The sequence below is a fragment of the Phalacrocorax carbo genome, chromosome 3 (assembly GCF_963921805.1).
Source record: "Phalacrocorax carbo chromosome 3, bPhaCar2.1, whole genome shotgun sequence".
Lineage (NCBI taxonomy): Eukaryota > Metazoa > Chordata > Aves > Suliformes > Phalacrocoracidae > Phalacrocorax > Phalacrocorax carbo.
Window position 1 is genome coordinate 4,884,556 of NC_087515.1, and position 25,731 is coordinate 4,910,286.

The window sequence follows — 25,731 nt, forward strand, 5'->3', positions numbered from 1 at the left end:
AACCAGTCGTTAAGCGTTAAACTAAGGCTGTAGTTTGGCAAACACTTTAAGCTGGCATAAATTTGCATTGCTGCTGAAAGAAAGTCTCACCATCTGCCAGTCCCCTGTGCCAGCACAAACATCCGAACACTGAACCAGGAGCGCTTCTTTTGCCAGTTTATTTTTCAGATGGATCAGTTCCCCAAACCAGTTCACAGGATGGCCATGTAAATACTTGTGCTGGCAAAGAAGAGCGACTACTTCTCCGGCAGCGCCAGCCAAAAGTGTTCGCTGAACTACAACCTAAGACACAGGGGTACGGAGAAGTTCCCAGTAGTCACAGGCAGTGCTCCCCACCCTCAGACACGCCACATTCATGCCACACTTCAAAGCTGCAATCACCACACAGCTGCCCCTCAGAAACTAGTGTATCTTTTTAACTTTCTCTAGTAGGAGAACCTGCCGGAATCTCAGCAATGTTCACATTTTCATTGGCCATAAACAAGTATCTTTTCTGGATACTGTGCTTCTCAGTCTAAAGGTTATTTGCATTAGAGGCAGCAGACAGTCCCTTCTGTTTGGGACCCAAAACGCTCATTTGTGAGGAACAACAAATCAAACTGTACTCATCGCATGTCAGGCCTCTACCCCACCAGGGACAGAACAACTGTGGGCTGCTGAGTAACCATGAATCACCCTACAATCCTTCGCTGACCAGAACACTCGTCTAGAAGAAAACACCATTGCCAACAGAAACACTGCTGTCAGGAAAAGAACTGATAAGGATGAGCATCAGTCATATTCTATATCAAAGTCAAGCAACTCAAGAGAGTATTGGGAGACTGAGACAGACCTAGCTGCACTTTCCCACGACTCAGTGACAAATTCAAACCCATTCGGCCATCCATCAGGAACCAATTAGATCCATAAATTTCCCACCAAGAAATAAATTCAAGGCGTGTAAGTGAAATAAATCCCCAGAATGATACAGAAGGATCTCTGTAACTGGGCATGCCACAAGCAAATTGAGGCAAAGCCCTCCCAGCTTTACCAACGTTCCTCAGCCTGGAATGGCAGCTGCAGCTCTTGGGTCCTCTGATCAGAGTGGGACTCATCCCAGCTGCAGCAGAGCCCTGCAGGTGCCTCTGTGCTCACTTTCCTTCTACCTGCCCTCTGCCACCACCATCACTTCTCAGTACCTGCTTGGTTGCTAAGTCCTTATTCTCTACCTCTTATTTTCATCTGTCATCTTATTGCTGTACACACCTTCATGGTTATATTTTGCAGAATAAGATATAACAGAAAGAACATCCAGAAATCTTGCTCGGGTCTCCTGTATGCTGTTTTAAACAGCATCTGCGAAACTCAGACTTACCAATTCTCCTCCCACGGCCCCTCTCAGTGCTACAGGGGTGCTGACAGCTTCAGCTCCATCAGCTGATTACCGCTCCTTAGTTAGATTCTCTTTCCTTGGTACCATTAATCCAACAGGTTTGTAGGAAAGCTGCTACATAAATAAACAGCCAGCGCAGAAAGCCTCTTCTTTCTAGTTTCTAGAAAAGCTAACAGCAGGGTATGAGAAATCCACTCACTCTTAGAAGATTATTTTCTAAAGGAGCATTACTAACTTTGAAAGAAGCTAATTTCATAGGGCACAGTTGGACTAGTCTGAATCCAGAGCACTCAAGGTCTTCAGAAAACTCCAGGATCCTCTAGCGTGCATCACCACATTGAAAACTGATGAGCATTCAGGGAATTATAAGCAGCAGTTAAAGTACTTCTGATGAGGTCAGTTTATTTCAAGACTGGAGGCAGGGAGAGCGTAAGAAATGAGCAATTCTGTAACTCCACAATTTCAAGAAAAAGCACAAAAGCAGGCTTTCACAATGTGCAGCCAATAAAGCAAATTTTTAAGCCACTGGTGGCTGAGAAGCAGTACATGCCGCTGGCCTACTGGTAGAGACGGGAGAGCTTTAAAATGGACCAATTTGAACCGTAGCTCATCCATCAGGTTGCGGAGGAGTGGGAATTAAGCAAAAACTAAAGGGATATAACAGGGACTGTCAAACTGTCTATTCCATCTCCTACCAATAAAAGGTACGGGGTAGGGTTAGGAGATGGGTGGCGCTGGGTGTGATGGGAGCAGAAGCAGGAAGAGCTGATAGATCAGACATCCATTTGCACAGTGATTATTCAGAACCCAGTCCATGACTGGGATCTCCCAATACTATTGCAATACCAGTAAAGGATGCAAATTTCAGATTTATATGAAGTTTTAGATGATCAGCAGAGTCCACAATAGGGGAAAGAGAAACCTAGGGGGAAAAAAAAAAAAAAAGATGAAGCTGCTCCCTCCCCTGCCCCCTTCCCAGCCTCTGTGTGGGGACAGAGGAAAAACCTGGGTGAGATTCAGGATTTCACTACCAGACTTTGACAAGCAGGTTTATACCTCCACTGGCTATCTAAGACAGGACAGGCAGGAAACAGAAATACATCCACATACAAATGTGGTAACTGATAACAGAAAGGGAAAAAATGAGAATTAAAGTTTTGAGAAGAGATGAAAGAAGAAAAATCTAGAAAACAACAGGAAGCAGGAGAAAGACACTACAGCTGATGTGTGCAATTATGTGCTACCATCTGCTAGAGAAAAGAAGGAAGCAGAGTCTGGAAAGAAAGAGACTAAGAGAACAAAAGCAAGGAATGCAGTAAGTCAGGACTTCTGAGATGAGTAAATACTTAGCCAATCTGTAGCTGCTGTACTGTCCACACATGTCAAAGACAGTTGGCTAGTTTATACCTACTGCTATACAGATACCTTTCAGGCCAGAGACTAATCTACTGATGGTCAGGTCTAAGCAGAAACACATCAGTTTAAGTGGATCAGTTCTAGGTAGCCCAGTTAGTCCAGAAAAAACAAAAACCCCAAGAGGCTTTCATATGTAAAATCTCAGGTTTCTCACACTTAAAATGTCACCTTATTTTGTATCCTTTACCTTAAGAGACTGGCCCTGGTGAATGTAAATCAGTTTAAAATAGATACCATTAAAACAAAGTAGCTTTTTCCCTGATAGTTTTACAGGCTAAGAGATGGAGAGTATACGTCTCAAGGCCTATTTCTTTCACCCTTTTCATGTACTGCTTCACTTTCAGTAAAAGCATATGGGACTTAGTAGAAGCGATGGCAAGTTCAATGCCAAAAACATCAACACGCATCCAGGTTAAGTCTTAACTAAGTTTGAAGTGATAATCTAGGAATCATTCTCTTCCATTTTATCTACAGCTATTTCTCCCCAATGCCAAAAAGAATTAGTCTTGATCAACAGTGCCATTAAAACCTTTGATCAATAACCCATTCAACTCTGTAAAAGTACCCAGCTGCTAGTTAAAGCACAGAGAATAAACTCAAAGATTTTACAGGTGTATTTATTTAGCTAACAAAACATTTTGGAAGACTCAGTAATAGAAAGAGGGTAGGAATTTCAGCACACTGTGGAGTGGATTTATTTATGATTCATTCCCTCTAATAGGATATGCTTGTTTACAGAGCTTGAACTAGATCTGGTAAAGGTTAAGGATTCAATAAAAGCTCCTGTGACTCCTGTGACATAATGCCAACCCTTGCACAACATTCAAAAACAAAGCCAGTTTTCTAAAATGACACTGCAGTGAACCCAACAACAATATTTTAAGTAACTGGCTGCAAGTGGCTTTGGTTTTTGCTTGTTTTTCATTTAAAGACCTTTAGAACCGTTAATACAAAAATCACCTTCTCCTCAAAGCCGCAACACTGCACATCTGATTCCTCAGTAAATGGCTTTCTGAGGGAACACAAACTCCTAGACTTCACCACCCCAGACCTCCGCAACACAGCTGCATCCCTGACGTTTATGAGCACAACCCAATCCTAGCAGGTCCCCTGCTGCCTGAGGGGGGTATTTGGGGGATAAGAACAGGTGCATGAGTACCAAACTGCAGTCATTTAACACCGTGCTAACCCATCGTGCTAACCCATCGCTTTGTGCAGCTAGCCACTGGTAGTGTTTTAGAGAGGGCACGGGGATGCCCGAGGGCTTGAATTCTTTTGCTGGTTCAGATGCTGGGGAATTATAAATCTTGCCAGCGATGCTGCAAATTGGTTTATTTAGCACCTTTGGTAAAATAGTACACTAAGTTCTCCACACACCAACTATGCAAACCACAGTATTGCAACATATACACACAGGAGTAGTAAAATTGTTCTGTAAGAGCTCAGTCGGGCCACGTGGGCTACATCTCCATGCATTTTGGTCCTACTACTTGAAATAAAACCAGTAAGAATAAATATTACACATGGATCATTCCTTTTAAAAAGTCTTTGCTGTAAATGCAAATCCAGTGCACCCACCAAGAGGAGAAAGTGGACTGTATTTGACTAAATAACCTCTATGTATATGTATATGACTAAGTGGCTACTGTTGCCATGCAAAGTCACTAACAGAAAAGCTCCAGAGTAACCTGTTGCAGCTATTACAGTATCCGCACCGCATGCCCATCTATAGTGCCAAGAATAAAATGTATCCTGGGACTCTGGCAGCAACGCAATCGAACCCTGATTCAGAAAAAGCAGGGGCAAGAGTGAAGAAAAAAAATATTTCAGATAAACCAAGGGGTGTCTCTGTGTTTATTTTACATCTTCCCTTTCTCCCTCTGAACAGCCAGAGCCCTGAAGGGATGTATAGAAGTAGTTTCCACTGCCAGACTGCTTCCCCCACCACAGTCCTTCAACTCAACTTACTGTGGCATGAATGGCAGAGGAAGGGTGCAGTTCTCCAGGGACGCAAAAGAAGAGTGAAGGTGAAAGTCACATCACTCCTATCCCTGCTGACTTCATGAGTAAGCATTCCCGAATGCTGACAAACCCCATGCTTCAACATATCAAACTCTTCCACTGACTTACCCATCTCTTCTCACCAACTGCTTCTGTTAGTTCAACTCGGGAGAATCTGTGAGAGTGGCAGTTTTCATTGTGCTCTTGCTGAAACTGAGCTTTCCTGCAGCACCACAAGCACTGACTCTTGTGGGGAGATAAGCGAGGGAAGGTGAGAAGACTGAAAGTAATGCATTTCTGTACCTCCAAGGAGTAAAGGACTGCACCTTTACTGATCTTACCCCTGCACCTGTTCTGATCCCCCAAATACAAAGGAATTTTGGCAGTGACTGAAAACCAAGCGGGGCTAAACAATCTTCATTGCTTTGCTGGTGCTCCACCAAAGCATGCAGCATGAAGAGATTTTTCTCTGAAGTCTCGGTTACTACTTAGAAACATTAAGACACAGAAGTCCAGGAATTGCACGCGTGATGCAGGATTACAATTCCAGAAGTCCTTTTCTAAAGCCCTGGTATGTCCTATTTACAGAAGCACACCGCTATGCATGAAAACAAAAGCAATATTCCTCTTTGCTGCATAAAACTGCAGCCCAGCAAAGCCGCTGATGCTTTTAGAGTGCAAGTTTGAAGCACTGGGGCCTTGAAAAGACTTAGGTCTGCCTGAAAGATAAGTTGGCTTTAAAAAGTCCAAACTAACAGGGATCTAGGAGGAATCTAGACCATGTTCCACCCATATTCCCATTAAAAAGCTTTATCACAGTGCTGGTTCAACTAAAGGTACACAAAGCCCGCATTTCAAAAAAAAAAACAACCAACCCAATAACAACAAAAAATTCCCACCCACTTTTCTTTATCATGGGAGTTTCCCGTGCCCCAAACAAATCCAAGGCTGTTTTTTGCCTTCCAGTTTCTCCCCTCCTCCCTCCCGCAGCTTCCTACCAGCTGAGATTCTGCAGCTGCAGCAACAACAGTCTGTCTGTGACAGTGAAACCACCACGGCAGGATGGTTCCTACCAATTCACTAGCTTCCTTATGTTTTAATAGAGGTAGCAAATTGCGAAGGGGCTTCCCCCCGCCTCGTTTGTTTTGGTTTTTTTTTTTTTTTTAACTGAAAAGATGCTGATGAATATTCATTACTAGTCCTTTACCAAGGGTGTGAATTGTATTTAAAGGACTGGAAGGGAATTGGAAATTTGATTAATACAACGGGAGATTTTGATTCAGTTGTCTGGTCTCAAAATACGGCTAGAGAGTAAGATTTTTGCAGAAAAGAGACTCGATGACAGTAAAAAAAACCAAGCAAAACTCCCCCCAAAGCCCCCTCACGGCTGTGACTCTGCTGCCCACGGTAGCACCCGCCGGTTTACGGTGCCACCGGGGCACTCGCTCACCCACGCGGGTCTCCTGTCCGCGTTTTTAAGCCGAGCGCTTGGAGGCCGCATTCTGAGCCGGGACTTAGCAAGACCCGACCCATTCATGCGAGCCTATCGAGGTTACGCACTGAATTTTTCACGCTACCCAGCGTGAAGGGCCGCTCGGGGCGAGGTTTCCCTCCCGAGAGCGCCGAACAGCCGGTGCCCAGCACACGCTGCCCGCCGTTTCCAGGTGCCAACGAGTATTATCGCTTTCAGGGTGGGCTTTTTTTTTTTTTCGGGAGAACTTGCATTTCCATACTCATCGCCTAGCCGATAAGCTTCCAGGTCACGTTTTCATCAAAACGCAGGGATAGAAATGATTCTTTTTTCTTTCCGCGCCTGCTCTGGGGAAAACCCTCTCACGCCTTCGCAGCGGGAGCGACGGCGGGGGTTTGCGGAGCAACCCCGCCCGGGCCCGGCGGGAGGCGGCTCGGGGGAGCGGGGCTGCAGCGGGGGCGCACACCCGCCGGCGGACAGACGGACGGACGTGCACGCACGCACGCACACCCGCAGACAGGCGCACACACGTGCGCGCACACACGACCCTGCCCCGGGGAAGCGCCGGCTCCGCCGCCTCACTCCCGCCCCCCCCCCCCCTCCTCCACGCCGCAACCCCTCCCCCGGCGCTGCAAGGAAGGGGGTGGGGGGGGGGGTTACCGGGGGTCCCGGCTCCCGCACTCACTTTCGTCCTGCCGTTGATTTTGTAGTTGCCCAGCTTGCCGTTGCAGTGTCGGATGAGATCGTCCATGCTGTTCATGAGGAGCCGGATGGTCTGGCAGCCCGGCTCCTTGCCCTCCACCCAGGTGATCTTGTCGCCGCGGATGTCCTTGGAGGAGTCGCTCTTCTGGCTGACGAGCTGCCCGTCGGTGAAGCGGCCGGTGTGGTGGAGGGCCCGCACCTCCTGGGCCACCAGCCCGCCCAGCTCCTTGCCGAGGAAGTCGTCCACCACGCAGATGCCGTGCTTGTTCATGCAGGGCACGATGTACTCCAGCGCCAGCCGCTGCGGCACCAGCGACTTCGTCTGCCCGTTGGGGCGCAGGGCGGCCCCGCCGGGCACCGCCTGCACGCCGCCCGGGTACAGGTTCGACTTGTCCCGGTACAGCAGCACCGCCTCCCCGGAGGGCGACGGCGACTGGGCCGCGGCCGGGGCCTCCGCCTCACCGCCGCCGGCCGCCGCCGCAGCGGCAGCGTGGTTGTTGGTCAGCGGGGCGGCCTCGGCGGGGGCCTCCGGCGCTGCGCCCTTCCCCGCCCCGGCCCCCGCCGCCGCCCGGCTGCCGCCTCCCGCCGCGGCCCCGGCGCTGTGGGCGCGGGTCGGCGGGGGGTGCCCGCCGCGGGGCTCGGCAGCGCCCCCTGCTGCGGCCGCCGCCGCCGTGCCTCCGCCGCGGCAGATGAGCTTGTGCTTCTTCCAGTCCTGGCGCTGGTGCTCCTTGCTGCAGTAGAAGGAGCTGCGGCAGCGCCCGCACCGCAGCAGGTTCTCCATCTTCCCGCACAGCTCGCAGTACTGCCGGTCCCGCTCGCTGCTGCTGCTGCTGCCGCCGCCGCCCCCGCCGCTGCTCTCGCCGCCGCCCTGGCCGGCACCGCCGCCGCTGTCATTCGCCATGGCGCTGCTGCTGGTGCTGGTGGTGCCGCCGCCGCAGCAGCCCCGCTCCGCCGCCGAGGGGTTATGTAAGGAGGCGGGCGGGAGCGGCGCTAACGCGGGCCCCCGCCCGGCCGCGCGGGGAGGGAGCGCTCACTGCATCATGGCCGCCCGGCTCCGCCGCGGCCGCCCCCCCCCCCCCCTCCGCCGGCCCGCGGCCTCCTTCGGGGCGGCCGGGAGCGGGGCTGCCGCGGAGGGCCCGCGCCTCCCTCCCTGCGCCGCTAACGCCGCCTCATCGCCGCCCGGCCGGCGGCGCGGACGAGCGGGGCGGGGGGGCGGGGAGAGCGGCGGCGGGGGGCAGCCGGCTGGCGCGCTGAGCGGAGGGGGAAGGGGGCTGCTTTCCGCTCCCCGCCGGCCTCTCTGCCCGGTGCGCGGGCCGGCGCGGCCGCCGCCTCTCCCCGCCGCGCCTCCGCCGCTGTGTCGGGGCGAGGAGGAGGCGCCACTCTCCCGGCCCGCTTTGCACGTACGCCACTTCCAGCCCGCCAGCGCCGCCGGCGCGTCAGGCGGGCGGGGCCGCGCTGCCAGGCGGGCGGGGCCGGGATGGGGCAGGCCGCGCCGCGCCTCACCGCACCGCACCGCACCGCGAGGAGGGGCCGGTCAGCATCGCCGTGGGCCCAGCACCGGCGCCAAGCGCACCGGCAGGCCTCGGGGCCGGGGCGGGCGGGCCCGGTCGGGGCGCCCCCGCGGGCGGCAGGCGGCCCCACCCGAGGACCACGGCCTCCCCGGCCGCCGCGACCCCGCGCCGGCAGGACCGGGGGTAAACTGCTGGGGAGTGTCACCGGTCTGGGACACCCCGCCGTCCCCCTGCCGCCAAGCCCCGGGTGCCCTTGTCCCTGTCGCCAGCGGCGGGGTGCCCCTGTGTGTCCCCCCGCCCCGGGTTGGGCTCAGGGGGCGCGGGCCCGCCGCGGGTGAGGCGGCGGCACCGGCACCGAGGAGCGGGAGAGGCGCCGGGCCCGCCTGGGAGCCGGGCGCTGCGGCCTTGAGTGACAGGGAGGGCGGCGGCGGCGGCACCCGGCCGCAGTGGAGAGCCAGGTTTTGTCACTCCCGTAGGCCCCAGAATATCCCCGCCAGATAGCTGGCAGAGCGGGACGCGTGCCGGCTCCCTCATAAACAGCCCGTGGCTTGTGTCCCACCTAACTCGGTGGTAACGAAGGCCAGAGTCAGGCCGGTTAAGAAAAAAACCAGCAAAATGCAGGAAGAAGGAGCAGGTGATGTGGCTGCTGAAACCAGGAGAGGCCAGGAGTTGGGGCCAGCGCCGTCATCGTGGCAAAGCCCTTGATAGGAAAAAGGAAGCTGGTTTGGTAGAGCAACGCCAGTGGAGGGACCCTCAATGGAGGGACGAAGGTCCCAACACAGTTGCATTGCCTATCAGAAGCCATGCGAGGACCTGGACTCCTCTAAGGTGATGTGTAAGCTCGGGTCCATCAGCTTAACCATGGCTTTGCTTGCTTGCAGTAGACGTTAGGAAAGCGGGGAGTACTCTGTCATTTCCTGCGATACAGCCCAACATGGCGGTCGGTGCCTCAGAGCCTCATGGTAAGCTGGAGCAAGGACTCCCCCGGGGCTGGGGGTTCTGCCCACCCCCTTGCAGAACCATTTGGGGAGCAGACAGCAAGTGTTCGCTCCATGAGCCGTGAGGCAGCACCTGCAGTTGGTGTGTGCTGCCTTTAAGTTAAGCAAATCCGTTCTAAAGTCCAAGAAGTGTCAAATACGTAAGCCAATATATGGATTTGGAGGTAGAAAAGGTAAAGGAATGGAAGGAAGGAATGAAGCATCTGGTTGGTAACCACTAGGCTGTCACAGGCTTTCGTGTGATTTTGGATAAATCAGTTTTTCTTTGCCACTGTAGAAGAGGAATAGTAATACTTTTCACTTCTCAGAGGCTGTTGTTAGGCTTAAGACTGTCATATACTTGTATTACAGTGAGACAGTTTTATGTACACAATTAGAATGGCTTGGTTCTTATCTCACTATATAGAACTGGATTTAAAATTAACTGACAAAGCAATGGGACTTGGAGGAGTGTTAGGCACTGCATGTACTACGTGAGGGATGTAAAAGGAAAAACAAAGTGTGCCAAGGCTACAAATGCTTTTGGTACGTACACAGAAAACGAGACAGAAAAGCGGGGTGAATTATTAGGCAAAAGGAGTACTGAGAGGACAAGGACACAAAGGATGAGATTTCAAGGTGAATGTGATCAGCAAGCTCCAAGGCTGAGTTTAAAAAAAAAAAAAAAGCCACGTGAACTGGAAAAGCTGGGAACTAAAACCAGATAGAGTTGCAGATTAGTAATTTCTTTGTTCATTGCCCTTAAAGGAGCAAAAATACAGCGGTAGAGGCGGAGGGAGTGGGTTAAAAACAAGTTTGAAGTCCAGAGCATAAAGTGGACAGATTTTTATTCTAGGTTTAAGGAGAGCTGTTCTTTAGCTACAGATCTATGAGGTATGTCAGAAATACTAGGCCAGGCATGCCTCTAGCTTGCTTTAAACTGAGATTAATGCAGCTGAATTCATTGGACCTGCAGCATTGCTAAACCAGGCTCAGTGAGAAGAGAGTCAAGGCTGTTACTTTCAAAAACTTCAGAAATGCAAACAATGAAGTTCTGCCAAAAAGAAACTGAAAGAGTTAAAGACCTTCTGCTTTTCTTGCATGCTCCTTCAGCAAACATAATGGAGATGAAAGTCACAGACTCGAAACTCAGTAGTCCAACTATGAAACAAATAAGAAAAGGACCAAGGTGCAAGTAAGGTGCCTGGCTAAAACCTAATGATAGTTATTAATTCATAGGCTAATTTGGCTTCAAAAGTCTTTTGTTCCTTCCCTCTCTTTCCCACATGTCTTTTGGGATACAATTAAAGGTCTTGGTCTTAGTTTTTACATTTGCTAATGTGCTGAGCTACTTCAGGTTGTCCTGACATACTGTTCCCCAGCGTGGTCAACAGAAATACCAAGCTCAACAAAATCCATCGTTGGGTATATGAAGCATTTGCAATATTTTATGATTACAGCACTTCACCAGCAGCACAAAACAATTTAATGAAGGTGGTTGTCCAGTGACAAAGCTGCAGAAAAGAGTGGTGGCGGTAAGGAAACTCTGGAAGACAATGAGTATTTATATTACAATAGTGCCTACAACATGCTAGAAATGTTTTCCAAGCGTATAAAGACCCTATTCATTGCCACAGAGCTTGCTCCTTAAAAGACAGCATAAGGACAAAGCACGACAAAAAGCAGCATATGGTATACAAAGCAGAATGACCACCGTGATGGTTGCCAAAACTGAGAGGGAAGGGATGTCCTCCTTTCTTTTCCGCTGGTTACTCTCCACTTGCTCCCTAACGTGGCATTTCCAAGATAGCTAAGTTCTTGTCTGTGTCAGTGAATGTTGGAAAAGAACTTGACCGGTGACTAGGAAATGATGAGACTTGTTGCTTTGCAGGGGATGCAGATGAAAAGTCTTTAATACCAATCACGATGAGGATGTTGTGGGATATACTTGATGCAAGGTCATCGTTTTTTTGTCACCACTTAGGTATGGATCTGATATGTTTATTAGAAATGCAAAAAAAAGGGGGGTGGGTAGGGGTTTGGTCAATGAATAACTTTCCTGTTTTCATTAAGTAGTAGTAATAGCTGCATTTATACCATGCCTTATGTATTTTGAGTACTGCAGCAGTAAGGTTGTATCAGCAACTGAAAAAGAATCTTTGAAGCCCAGGGAGAGGGGGGATTGCAGAATAACAAGATTAGAGAAGTTCAATTCACAGAACAGAATCAGCTTAGAAATAAAGTTTAAAGTAATCTCATCTTCAGATAGTTTTGCTGTGAACAGGAGAAAAAGTCCCTGGAATTCCAGGTGAAGTTTTTCACAGCTGCCAGAAGGCCACTTGGAAGCTACACGTGCTCCTGACGGTGGTGGTAGTGTAAGGTGTCAGTCAGACAGCTGCGTGTCCACGACAGCGTCGCGATTAAAATTCAGAACTTGGGAGCTTGTAGCATATGCTCTCTTCCCCCCCTCAGACCGCTCCACCGTGTTCTTCAGCCTGACTGCTCTTATTCCACTTAAACCATTATTCACTGATCTCAACAGTGGCATTTTTTGAGCTTGCTTTTCATACCAGCAAGTGAACTGTAACAGGTTTGCAGCTTTTCCAAATAAAACTAGAGGAGTGTTTGTCTGAGTTGGATTCTCTGTTAAACTCACTTCCTTTCTAATCAGGACAAACTGTACAAAGTACATCCACAAGGCTATGCAAGTGCTGCTTTGTTGAATGCACACTCTTTTCCTGAGGTATTCAAAGGGTTAGCGTGGTTTATTCTTCTCCCAAATACCTCCCCTGCCCCCTGTTTTTGCAAAGGGAGGAAAGGGTCACCCATTGGAGGTGGTCAGGAAGGTGCAGGGTTATTGACTGGCTGTGCTAGTGTTATGGAGGAGCACATGGCCGCAGGGTCCTGTCAGTCACGCCGTGGCCAGCATAAGCTAAGGGGTCTCAGTGATTTTCAGGATCCAGGCTTCAGCTCTCTGGTATGCCAAGAGCTTGGTATTCTCCTGTCACAGTATGAAGTGGCGGAGAATCGGGCTCAGAGCCCCGAAAATAATCCGCAGCACCCTGGATCACCTCCCATCCCGCTTAGTGCTTGTTGATCCCATTGTAGAGTTTCCCTAAAAGCTTTCGCTGAGATTAAAGTAACAGAATAATTTGGTTGTTTATCACTGAATATCATAATGGTGTACTGTTTAAAGGAAAAACCTTTCATTATAATCTGAGATTATAAGGGTTGGGCTAAATTATAAGGAGAAGTACTCTCAATTACTTTGTGTAAACTTGTATTTAATATTGTATTTAATATTGCAGGATTCCTCCGGGCTTTTCAACTGAAATTGCTTTTGCTGTCCCTGAATCTGTCTGAAATGATATGCGTTTGCTTCTCTGGGAATATAGCCTATTTTTGTTACCCCAAAAATATGGTTGGGGCTGATCCAGAGAGATTTATATGTATTAAAATATTTGACTACTTTAATAATTTTATTCACATTTAAAGAAAAAATGAGTTACACTAGTGAAGTACAAGACAATTTTAAAAAATCTTTTTCTTTACACTGAAAATGCTGCTACTAGATGTCTGTATCTGTAAAGCTATGGAAGTGCAGCAGGACTTAGAAAATGCTCAAGGCTGACTCATTCCAGTTTTGTCCTCATTTTAAACTTTGTACCATGGAAAGTTCAAAAGCTTTTTCCACATTGTGAGGTTTCTCCAGAGGGAGTATTTCTGGCTTTGGTTAGAAAAGAACTGCCTGTCTTGCTAAAGATTGACAATTATGTACATTTTTGGCCTGTAACTTAAGCAAGCCAGCAGGTCCTCGGGGTGCTTGAAGTCTACTTATGGGCAGAAAGTTACTTTTAAAGAACATTTTCTTAAACAGTGTTTGAAATCTATGCACTGATACAGCGATAAGCACTTTGGAAAGGAAAAAATAAAAAGATTCCTGTTTTATCTGAATGTGGGTCAACTTTATCTGAGCTGCTCCGGAAGCTTTTCGAGATTTTTGGTGCAGACAAGTCTTCCAGCGTGGGAACAAGGGACTCCAACGTAAAGAAAGTCTCCCCAGCGCTTCGTAGGGCCACAATCATAACATGACCTTTTCACTTTGCATCTGATATGTGCTTCCTGCCCCTGTGTCATCATGATTCAGCATCGTGACATGCTGAAAGATCATCAAGGTGGAAACAATGCCGAGCAGCGTTAGGATGATGTGGGCTGTCATGATTACTTTGCGCATACCTGATTTATTGCACATCATATTTTTTCTTTCCTCGTCTTTCAGCTGCCAGGCACGTAGTTCTCTCTTCTGCCAGTGCCTGGCCTTGCGTTTGGAAAGGAGAACAGGGATGCCCCGGGGTGTGGGCACGAAGGACAGTTTGCTCTGTGCCTCTTGGTTGCGGAAGCCTGAGAGCACCTCAGCTCATGCATTACAATATATCCTGCTATTTAATGAGTTACAGGCTCTACTGTTGGTTTTTTTTTTCCTGATTCCCTAAAAACTATTAACCAGAGCTCAAGAGAGGAGCTCAAGAACTGTGTCTGAAGCCATAAAGATGTGTTTGTTAAAAGACTGGGCATTTTACCTTTGAGTGAAGATGCAGCTCCTTCTCCCTGTCTCCAGCTGGCTAGCACAATTTCTGATGCTTCTGAATTCTTTTTCTTACCGAGGCGGTTGTACCAGTAAGAGAGATTCAAAAAAAAGAGTGAGCCTCAAACATTTGCTGCTACGAAAGGAGAAACCCGTCTTGGTAATTTAAGAGAGGAAGGAAAAGACAATAGGGAGGTTTTGAACTGATAAGACTGACCAGGTGTTATTCCTCAGTAAGACTTGGGGGTTTGATTTTTTTTTTTTTTGATGCAGCAGTTTCTTGAGAAGAACGCAGGCAGGCTTCATTTTTGTTTGTTTTCCAAGTGAACAATGGTGTCCTCCCCCTTTTCATGAACAATAGGGATACAATATTATAGCTCATGTTTTGTTAAACTATCAAGATAGCACATCTGTCCTGAAGAGCTCGCCTTTGCCAGGGCTGGCTACAGACACGCACACGAGTATTGGGAGCCTGAACCCCATCGCAATCTAGATGGACTCAGCACAGCTCAGGGCCGTGGTCTCCTCTCTCCATTCATTCCCCCTCTGCCAGGACAGTGCCTGTGTGTTCCCATGCACCCCTCTGATGCATATCAGGATGCAATGTCTCCTGTTGCTCCCAAGGGCTTCGTGATGCCTTTTCTTGCATTTCCATCCTTCCTGAAGACACAGGCTTTTACTCCATGCCTTCTGTTTGCCTTCAGTGCTCCTCTTGTACCCTTCTGCAACGCTCTCTTCGGTTGCGCTACATTCAGGCTATGGTGTTGAGTTCCTGCCCACCGAAAGGGGTGGTTCTGCTCCCTCCAGCAGCATGTTCCTTAGCACCATGCTTGTCAAGTCCTTTGGTGAGTCAGTTCAAGAGAATAGTTTTCTGTTGGATTAACAAGTTGGATCGGCTTACTGAGTGGTTTGATGTGGTGCAAGAGAGGGTGTGGACCGGCAGGGCCAAGAGTCAGGGAAGGAAAAGCAGGACCACCCAAGTCAGAACGGCAAGCTGACTCAGTCATGTCATATAACTTCACCCTTATTTACTTCGTCTTCTACAACTTGACCCATTTCTCCTTTCTCCCTAACTGAGAGAGAAGCCTTTCCTTTTGAAATGTATTGAGAGAATCAGCAGATCCAAAGTGCAGGATATTCTATACCAAGACAGGATAATGGCTAGCATCAGCTGATTCTGCTATCTGAGGATGCGGGGAGAGCTGTTTTAGGCTATTGATTCCGTGAACAGCATGCCAGGGACTCACATTTTGTGAGGGTTTTTTGTTTTTTCTTTTCAGTTTTTAGTAGTTGAAAAGTTCTGTCTGTTGATTAAAATAGTTCTTGAGCTTTTAGAACTGAACAAATGTGGTATAAAAAATTGTGATATTGATGCAGGTTCATTATGATGGTGTTCTGTGTCTTGTTTCCTACGCTAACAAGCACAACCCTCTGTGCAAATACTCTTAGTCTAATACCAGAGTAAGATATTTTAGCGTGTTTTAAAGCACTTCCCAAGCAAGTTATACCAAGGACAGATATTTACTAAACCAGACATGCTAGTAATGGATGTACAGTAATTTAAATTCCTGTATTCCTCTTTCCCTGCGTGGTCTAAACTGACACTACTCATTTTATCTCTTTCAAGGGACATTCAGGTGGCACAACACTCTCAATGAATCCAGTAAAGCGTAAGGCTGGAATTGTATGCTGGAGAGCTTTTACAAAGCAGTACCTAAATATTTGGTCCTGGAAAATTAAACTTACCAGGAGTTCATGCAAGCACACAGCTGCATATGAATTATTAACGTCTTTAGTTTGTTCTTGGAGCGATAGTCTGTGTTACAGAGCTGTAATTAGGGCTGGGTTGCGTCTGAGTCTTGCTATCGTGCTGCATCAGTTTGTCACTGTTAGAATTGCTACCCCTGAACCTGCTCCTTGCTCAGCCAGCTAGCTAATTAGTGACCTAGAGATAAGGTGGCATTTATTGGTACTAGAAGAAATGGCCTTTCATTTTTATGCAGAAGCAAAAAACAGGTCAGCAAGCAATTTACACATTCTTCATCCGCCCACAGTGCAATGGAAGATGATAATGCTTATCTTGTCAGGAGGCAGATTTCACTTTTTTCCTTACTGTTTTATTAGGCTTACATCTTTCCCCTGGCATTATTCTCTCTTCTTTTTGTGTTGGTTGGGTTTTTTGTTGTGGTTGGTTGGTTGGGGGCTTGGGGGGAGGCGGGGTGGTTAACCTGAGACTGTTTCTAATGCTAGAACCATGTTCAGGAGTTTTCATTAAAAATATATATTCCTAAAAGAATTCCTCAGATTACAGATTCCTCACTGTGTGATATAGATAGAGCTTGAACTGGAGGGGATAGGCAGAGAATAGATAGAGACTCTCCACCTATCTACCAAATGGTACACGTTGTTGAAATTTGGGTGGGAGGCAACGCTCCTCCCTTGTGCAAACATATCCTCCAATAAAAGCCATGTGCTGCGGGCAAAAGTGGTTAAGGGCTTGCTGCCTTTTTTTTTTTTTTTAAATAAACAGCAACTTATCAATGTGAGAGGCCAAACATGGCCAGCTCATATACACACAAAGGCTCGTGTGTTTGTGGATATGCCTACTCTGCGTAACCAGCCTGGCTCCTACCTTATTTTAGCTAGGGTGACCATTTCTCCTATATTTTAAGAAGTATTCCCTATTTCATTTGTGACACAAATAAAAGAAATGCTGAATCCTACCTTTGTGGAGCAACACTCAGCAGCGCATTTGTTAATGGAACCTTATTTTCAATTTAAAAATATCAGCCTCAAGAGACTGAATCTTTTAAGAAAAAGCTACAGCACAGAGCTAAAAACAGTTCTCCCTCTCTGTTGTCTTAAGATAGCACCGAATCGCAGACCTAGGATACAAATCAATTGAGAATGTGGGTTTGTGTTAGAGAATCTGCCCCAAGCCTCTGATTTTGCATTTGTAATCCAGATACGGACGAGGCATGTCAGGAAGAAAACTTCTTCAAAGGTTCATAAGTGCCAATGTATAACATCAAATGCTTGCCTGGTGCACTATATATTTTACGGCAAAGGTTTAGCGAATGCTATATGCAGGGCAAAGCTACGAAGCAAGGTAGCAAGCTCGTTTCCCTTCGTAAGCCTTCGGAGCAGCTAGATGGGAGCCCTTCCAGAAAGCTTTCTGGAAACTTTCATCTAGCCTCAGCGCTCTATAAATAGAGGAGGTCTTCATCCCCGAGGAGGTTTTGCAATGTCGTTCTGCAGGGGAGTGCCGAGCTCCGATGGAGGCAGCAGAAGGAGAATTACGGAGCGGCGTGGTGGGACCAGGAAGGGGACCAGGATCTCCTCGAATGTGAGATGAGGTCTGCGGACAGGTTGAGAGGAGGATAATGAAGATGGAAGGCCCTCGCCAAAAACGTGTGTGCAGGGAGAAATTCCCTTAGATCCTACACAGAAACTACTGCCGGCAGAGTGGAAAATGCAGCCACAGCGACCATCAGGTGCAAATGACAAAGAAAGATACCTGATATTCCCTCAGCCAGTCAAGAAACACTCCTGAAGAACAGATCTTTTGCCCTCCAGAGCGAATGCAGAAGCGGTTTCACTGGGCTCCATGAAAACAGCAATAAATGCTGTGAGAATTACTGTACTTCACCACCTAGCTTTTTTTTAATTGCTCTGATGGACTGTCATGAGTGAGATAATGTGCCACAGAATAATCACAAACATAACTCTGGGGTAAGCGCCAAGAGCAAAACACTTGGAACTTTGTCTCTAAAAAATATGTAAATATAGAAGAAAACCAGCTGACTGCTACAGAAGCTAGAAGAATCTGCCCTAACGCTCTCCATTTTCATTAACGTAGGTCCCTTGATTGTGAGAGCAGATGAAAAAGCCTTGTCTTCCAAAATTTAGCTACAGTGTATTTTCCAAGATTTATCTACTGTTTCACTGGGACAAAAATTTTGTTGGGGTCAAGCTTCATGTATTATTTCCAAAAGAAATAAAAAAAAATGGGACTGAAAAAGGAAGATTTCACTCTGGCTCTGATAGCTCAGCCTCGCGGTAATAACAAGATCTCGGTTACTATACATTTGAAAGAGGAATACTCCATTACCTCTTTGATTATTTGGGGATTTAAGAAGTCTGAAAATATACAAAAAAGGCTTAATTTTGACTGAGCACAATAATTTGGAGCCAACAAAGCTAGTTTGGGAGACAACATTCTGCCTACAGAAGAATCAAAAATGAAAGCAAACAATTTTCCTGCTCACAGACTGCATATTGAACACTGGGCTTTTGATAAGTTACGATTTGATCTCAGAGCCTTTGATATGCAATCTTTAAACGTTCTTCTTCCTGCCAGCAGTGTTTCAGAGTTAAGAGAGATCTTTATTTTGTCGATATAAAAATAATGTGAAAATGATAATATGGGAACGCTGAGCTGTTGCCCTACACGATTACCATCCCTCTCCCTTCCTGAAAGTGTCATCTGGATACAGTTGCTTTAAAGGTGAGGGAGATGCGCTTCCCATGCCAGAAAGGTACTTACTTCTTTCAGCGTGCTAAGGTTTTATGGTAGAGTTTTAAAAACAGAACAATCTGATCTTAGATGGGCTAGAAAGTATGATACAATGTGCTAATTACAAGGTAAATTACAAGGAAAAAAAAAAACCAAAACTGATGACAAATTACTTGGTCATATGTACGGCTTTTGAGTACACCGTGACAAAACGCATCCAAATGGGAAGGGATTTCAAATAGTGGCATGCATTAGCTCCCAAACACTGCCCTTTGCTTTTTGATTCCAGTGAGCAAAATCATCCTAGCCTGTCCTAGCCAGCTCCCACTGAATCGCCCACTGCAATCTCAAAGGCCAGAGTGGAAAGAGTTTTCTTCGCGTAAACAAACCTGTTTACACACACAAGAGAAGAGGAGTCACTCCAATGTTGGCGTAATCCCTCTGAGCAGCTTCGCAGAAACCTTAAGGCTGTGCTCTTGAAGTGGTGCACACATAGCTGAGATGTGTACAGTGGTTTTCAGAATATTTTGTTAGTATTTTGCTAAGTACTGAAATGCATTGTTCATAAATGGCTTTGGCTGCACACTGTGTTGGTGTGAGAGTGCCTGAGAGGGGAGGGAGAGGCCAGAACCTGTTTCCAAGTGGTTTATTGACTATTAAACTCTTACAGCCGGGCAAAAGCAGCAGCAAATAACCTGATCCGTGTGTTACAACAGTGCACAGTCTCACTTTCTCCCTCCCTGCATCGTATTTCCTATCTAGGTCACCGTGCAGTGGCGGGGCTGTTGGTTTACCAGGTAATGTTTCCACATGTTGACCCAGACGCAATGATGACAGGCACGTTTTCAGGCTGTTTATGCAAACCACCGGTGTCCTGAGCCTGCTCCTGGCACGTATTTTACCTTCCTCCTTGCTGGTTTGGCGCCTGGTACGGCTTGCCCAGCCTTATGGATGGAATTGGCTATACTGACATCTCAACAGCTTTGTAGATAAAGCCATCTTGCCGTCAGCCTGTCAAATGTAAATTCCATCGCTACCCTGCAACTGCTATGTAATTAGGTGTTCTCCTGCTAGGCATGCTCTGGTTTAACAAGTTTTATGAGTCATGGCAGCAAAGGCAAAGGAGAGTCCCCAAAAACAAGAATGGGCACAAACACCCCCTTGATAATCATCTTATTTAGAGAGAATAAGGTTCTCGCTTGTCCGGAGGAGTGAACGCAAGGTCTCCTCGGATCTCTTGCCAGCGTATCTTACACCGATGCTCACTAAGGTACCTGGAGAAAGTGATTTTGCAGTTCTGAATTACATAAAACTTTGTAGTACAGACGCTTGAAAGGAAGCGGTTTGTTTTCAGTGTGTGGCATATTGGTTTGAGAGTGCTTGAGAAGGAAGGAAGAGGTGAGAACTTGCAAATTCTGTGCTCTCATGAGCTCAACCCCAAACCCATCTACACCACAGGACAGGTACTACATGTACGAGGAGAGCACGTCCCTCTCCTTTGCACTGCCAGGGCCCAGCAGTCAAGAGCCCAGCGTTTAAAGCAACTAGGTGCATGAAAATCACTGGTGCGAGCAGGCAGCTCAGCGGCACCGCTCTCTTGCCCGGCTGAGGCAGGGGGATGCACCGCCAGGACCGCCCGCACCCTCCTGCTCTCAGACCTCGTTCCAGCAGAGAGGGACTGTGACCCTGGCACGTGCACAGGGCCGTGTGGCCTTGCGTGCCCCCGGACGCACCTGTATTTTAGCTATAGGTAAGTGCCAAGGCAGGGAAGAGGCAGTCCAGGAGCCATGAGAATGACCGCACTCGTCCCCTCAGTGTAGCTCACACTGAAGACACGAGCCGTAGAAAGCAAATGCCCACTGCCTGAGCTTATGGGTGCGTGGGGCAAATCACCACAGAGGTGTATAAGCCAGTCTTTAAACTCCAGGTCTGTCAGCTGAAGGGGTTGCCACTCGCCCAGCACCCAGGCACGCACACCCCCTGCCAGCTTTCCTTGACCTATTTACTAGCAATGAACTAGATGCAGGCAGACCTTGTGTTCCAACTGCCTGAGCTAGCGTGGCTCGCTTCGACTCCAGAGGGCTGAGGGAAGCACGTACAAGCAGTTTTGCTGACAAACCTGGGAGGGTAGTTGCGATTAGCAGGACGGTGACGAGCCCGGGTGGGGCATTAACCCTTCAACTGCAGCTGGAAGAAGACTTGGGTCTCCAGCCTGGTCGTGGCCGTGTGCCTGCATACGGGCTACGACTGCCCGAGCAGGGCTTTGAGAAGGGCTGTTCCCTTCCTCTCCCTGTGCCACACGCCACCAGCCCAGGAGGTGCTGCAGCTGCCCCAGCAGCCTGCCTGCTCCTCCCATGGCTGCCCTTGTCCCTCCCAGGACGGAGCACTGCATGCTTACACAGGGGCTGCCCAAACCATGCTGAGCTGGCCCATGTCCAGCGCTTGCAGCAACGCACAGCATGAATGACAGGGCTCTGTGCTGTCCCCCAGCTGGGACAAGGATCAGCCTCTGCTGCAGCCCCTCTGCTTAACCATGTCCTTTCACCTTAAGCTCTTATTTTATCTGGGTCCCATTGCAAATGCCGAATTAAATCCTTAATACACCTGAGCAGGGATGGAGGGTTAAATAAGATGAAAGATTAGAGTACCTAACCAGGATATATGCTTAACTAAGGGTCCTGACTCTAAACCTCAAGTCCCAAATGCCCCCAGGCAGCTGGCTATACCCTTGGTGGTGCCAAGACTTGCCAGGCAGCTGCCCACGTGAGCTGCTGGTCACTGCTCACAGCCAGAGCTGCTACTGGCGCCTGCCTCTGCCTGACCAGGACGTCCTAACCCACTGACAGAAGAATGTGGCATATGAAATACTTTGCAAAACCCCACAAACCTGAGGCAAGTGTCTGGGCTGCAGAAAGCAGTGGGATTCATGCACAGCCTGCTCCTCCAGACGCAGCCAGTTTCTTTCTTCTCCCCTTTTCAGTCCTCCAGGCAGTTTTTGAGGTAGCCACGAAAGCACACGCTTGAGGCGCTGGCAGAACAGAGGGGCCTGTGCAAGCAAGAAACATGGTCCGTACACGAGAAGCACAGGAGGTCTGGCATACAGCGCCTACAGTTTGTATCTCCCAGGGAAAATGAAAAAAACAGTAAATAAAACTGTCTGCTTGTTCTGGCGCAGGTGACTGGAGATTGAGACTAGATAATGTGAGTTAGAATAACTTAATTTCCATTTCTCTGTCTTCATAAACTGTGACATTTGTGCTGATTTTCTGTACTCATATGACTTTCTCAATCTTCATAGGCTTCAGTTCTGATCTCTTTTTAAACCGTGATATATCCATGCTATTCTTAGTCTCGCAGACTATTTCTCGATGATATCTACAAGATACGGTGTTTTTTAGCTAGCCTCACAGCCAAAACTGTGCCAGACTCTCCTTCTCTTCTACCTTGATTGCTGCAACACCCTTTGTCTCATCGTGAGACGCATACATGTTTGCCCTGTGGATATTTATTCACAGAGCTGTTGCAAAAGTGGCTCTCTCTGCTTGCTGTTTTGTCACCCCTTTCCACGGACATCCTTGTCTCAGTAGAAGTACTCAAGCAAATTTATGCGAGCCCATTTATGTTGTGGCTGATGGTATTACTGTATACATGCAGATGGACTTATTTGCACATGCACAGCGTATGGAGTGATTTTGCTGCACCCCAGGTTGCTGCAGGAAGGAGCACGGCCTGAGGCGTCCCGCTGCTGCCTTGCACACCCCTCGGGGCTCCCCACGAATGAGTCGCAAGCCAATGAGTTGCTGGCAGCGGCTGTTTGTTTCCAGCACCACGTTTCCCGGTGTCCCAAGGCCCCATTGCTGTCGCATGGAGGATATGCACCACTCCCATGATGGGCGAGAGAGCAAGGAGCCCTGGGGAAAGGCGGCTGCAGGGTGCCAGAATAGCCCTGCCGCCCCCTGAGCAAATTCCTCCCACCCGCAGCCTAATTGCTGTGCGCTCCAAGTTGCCTCAGGAAACAGGCCGTGGAGGGGAGGCTCTAGGCCAAAGGACCTGATTTTCATTAGTATAATCCACGACGGGACACTCAGAAGCAATCTGCACACTCAGGTAGCTCACGGCCCGTTCTTCCCTGGTAGGCGGCCTGCTAGGATCCTCCAGACTTTGTCCTTCACCATCGCCCCTGCCTCTGCTGAGCCACTGTGCAAGTTATCTGGGGGCTTGTTTTAAGGGACAGTGCGACACTGATCTGTAGTTCTTCTAAGGTGCATGCTATACATATGGAAATACTGTAATGCTGTTCTCAACAAGCACAGACTGAACTTCCCCTAATTTTAAACCATCAAACACAGCGGCTTGTCTTTGCTTTCAATGCCTTCAGAGCCTATCTCCATCCTCTCCCTGACAAAATACAAGATGAAGTCCCACCTTCAAGGAGACGCCCTAAACTGCCCCGTACTTCGATTTCATCCCTGCACCATTGTGCTCTGTCACACTGCCTTTCACTTTCAAGAGATGCTCCCAGTGAACATCTGCTTCCAAAAAGCTCTTTAGACCTGTCCGCAGCTGAACTGGCAATGGCAAGGCTGCTGGTGTCCCACTGGCCCGCGGGCTGCCCAGGCAGTGATACCACAGTGCTAATGGCTTTCTAAATGGGTATGACACTAAGCGGTATGACACGGAGAATGCTGCTCGATTTCTCTGCATGCTGCAAGCAAGGTTAACTCAGGTCTTAGAAATTTAGATAGAAATATATAGGGTCTGGGTTCATGCGGGTGGCTATACATGGAGCTTAGGAAATAAAGATCCTAAGCCTGATAAATATAAAGAAATAAAGTGTTCTAGATTTTTTTGTGACTTCTCTTGTTGTCACACAGAATTTGCCTTGCAGGCTAATCTAGGGCATCAATCCATTTTATCATTTTTAAGGTAATAGTTTCTTCTCCAAACCCTGTTCTAATGTTAGTATTTTACAAAATATTACAAAAGTTTAAACATTTTAGCTTGTCTATGCTAGAAAAATGTTGCTGTTATAACAATCCCGAAGTAATCATCCCCACCTATCGTGCAGAGAGCATAAAGACATTTTGTAATGGAGCAGCAATTCCCAAATAAGAACTGAAAGAAATTTAACAGTATAAGTCTCTTCTCTATCATTCAAAGTAGGGCTTTTGCCAGTATAAACTAGTTTGGTTACAAAACATCACAGTTCTTACTGCAATTATTATACTAGGAAAACTAGTAGATCCAGACTGCCTACAAAAACATGACTGTAGCAGCCACCAATATCCTGAGGACTTGTTACGCCAAAGTCTCGTTGTAACTCTTGATTTCACTGAAAGTTATTCCAAGAATGACTTTGTCCCACTGGACTGGATTCCCTTCCATAACAAGAGTGTGAAATGCATTTCTAGTAAAATCACATATTCCAGGAAACATGTAAATTTCTTTTTTCTTATGGCTGGGGAAGGGACTGTGGGGTGAAAATACATCATTTCTGTATTGCTGCAGGAGTTTTGCCACTCCAACTATCCAACCTCCCACCAGCGTGCTGCCCTCCTTATTTTGCAGGCTCAAGAGATTTTGCAGCTCCAGGTGGCCTCTTTTTCCCTCCTAGCTAGCTCAGCTAGGCTTCACGGCCAACGCAACAGTAAACCAGAACTTTTTTTAGCTTGGGGAATTGAGGTAGCAAGACGCAGGGAGTGCTAATGTGAGTCAAGTTTGGCTGTCACCGTGGGCAAAGCAAGCAGCTGAGAAATGGTGGTGGCTTTGCGACATATTTTATCTACACTAGAGCTTGGGAAGCTGGAATGGAGGGTAAAAACTACTGTCCCTGCTCCCACCTCTGCTATTTCCCCCTCCTCCGATGGCAGTAGGATGGCACACCCAACTCTCCACGGTCTTCTGCCAGCCCGCTCTCTGTTCCTGCTTGGCCTTTTCCATCTTCCCATGAGCGGTGCGAGCCAGTCCCAGCCTGGCCTTTTATCCGCAGAGTGGGAAAAGGCAGCTTTGAGCCCAGAGAAATGGCTTTGGCCGGACAGAGCCAACCAGGTGCGGTGTTCCCCGGGTCTGCTCTAGCAAGCACCAGGCACGGGCTTGGCATGTTTTGGTACCTTCACTTATGATGAATGCCAACCCGTTTTACTTCATATTGCAGCAGCCTTGGAAAGTGCATACAGCCAGCGAGTGGACCTCACCTAGGAGGATGGTAATGTATTAAAACTGATCTAATTCAGGCCTTTGCACTTGTCAATCAGACGTTTGGCATGCAGCCGGGTGGTGCTCGGACAGCACAGGCAATATCGCCTACCTGTGCAGTTTCACGTGGCTCTAGCTTTGACCGTCATTGCTATTTCCTCTTAGGTTTGGAACACTTTTTAGGGGTGTTGCTCTGTTGCCAGAGGGTGTGCGGCTCCGCAGGATCAATGGCGCGGTGAGCCCGCTTCACAGGCTGGCTTCTGGCAGGTGTTTCACACGCCGCCAGCTGGGACTTTACATTGAACGTGACTCAGAGCGTGTCCCTCACCGCACCGAGCACTGAGTAGGCGCGTGCATCTGTGCAAAGCAGGTGCAAACCGCTGCTGTTCAAATGAGGAAATGACCCTGCTCAGGTAGCAGGGGCTGTGTCACCCGGCGTGTTTTACCTCCATGGAGAATCACGCCTTGGGCTTCTTTTCACTCCCCTGCTTGGGTGAGAGGGAGTTTGTTTTAACATGTCAGGTTGAAAACTTCAGTGGGTTAGGAGTTGCTCCACATGCAGCTCAGCTGTCCCATCTCAGCAGCAGCAGCCTCCAGGGGAAGGGGAGAGTGGGCAGCGAAGCACAGAGACCCTACAGCTATAGGACTCTACCTGTGTGGATGAGTGAACCTCCTTTGCCCACTTTGGTAAAATACTGCAAGGTTAATGCATTTCAGTATCTGCCCTATGCACATATTACTCATTTGTTAAAAGCCTGCCGGTTATTCCCCTTCATCTGTTGCACCCAACTGCTGTTTATCCTAATTTGGCATTTGGAAAAATCTTGTCACCCAAATTACATTAGCAGAAGGTGAAAGTAAGCAAGGAAGAAACAAGGACAACTGCATATATCCCAAGTGGGTAGATTACTTGTTCTTTTCCTGTGGAACAACTGTGGATGTTTTTCTTTCTTTAAAAAAAAAAAAAAAAAAAAAAAGCAACCCA

At 48.2% G+C, this 25,731-nt stretch overlaps 1 protein-coding gene across 1 annotated transcript in view; it reads right to left on the minus strand.

Moving 5' to 3' along the window:
* Nucleotides 1-7,863, minus strand: part of EGLN1 (egl-9 family hypoxia inducible factor 1) — a 39,671-nt gene extending 31,808 nt beyond the window's left edge. Inside the window, exon 1 of the mRNA XM_064445690.1 lies at nt 6,946-7,863. Coding sequence (XP_064301760.1) covers nt 6,946-7,863 — 918 coding nt within the window. The remainder of the gene's footprint in view (nt 1-6,945) is intronic.
* Nucleotides 7,864-25,731: the final 17,868 nt, after the last annotated feature.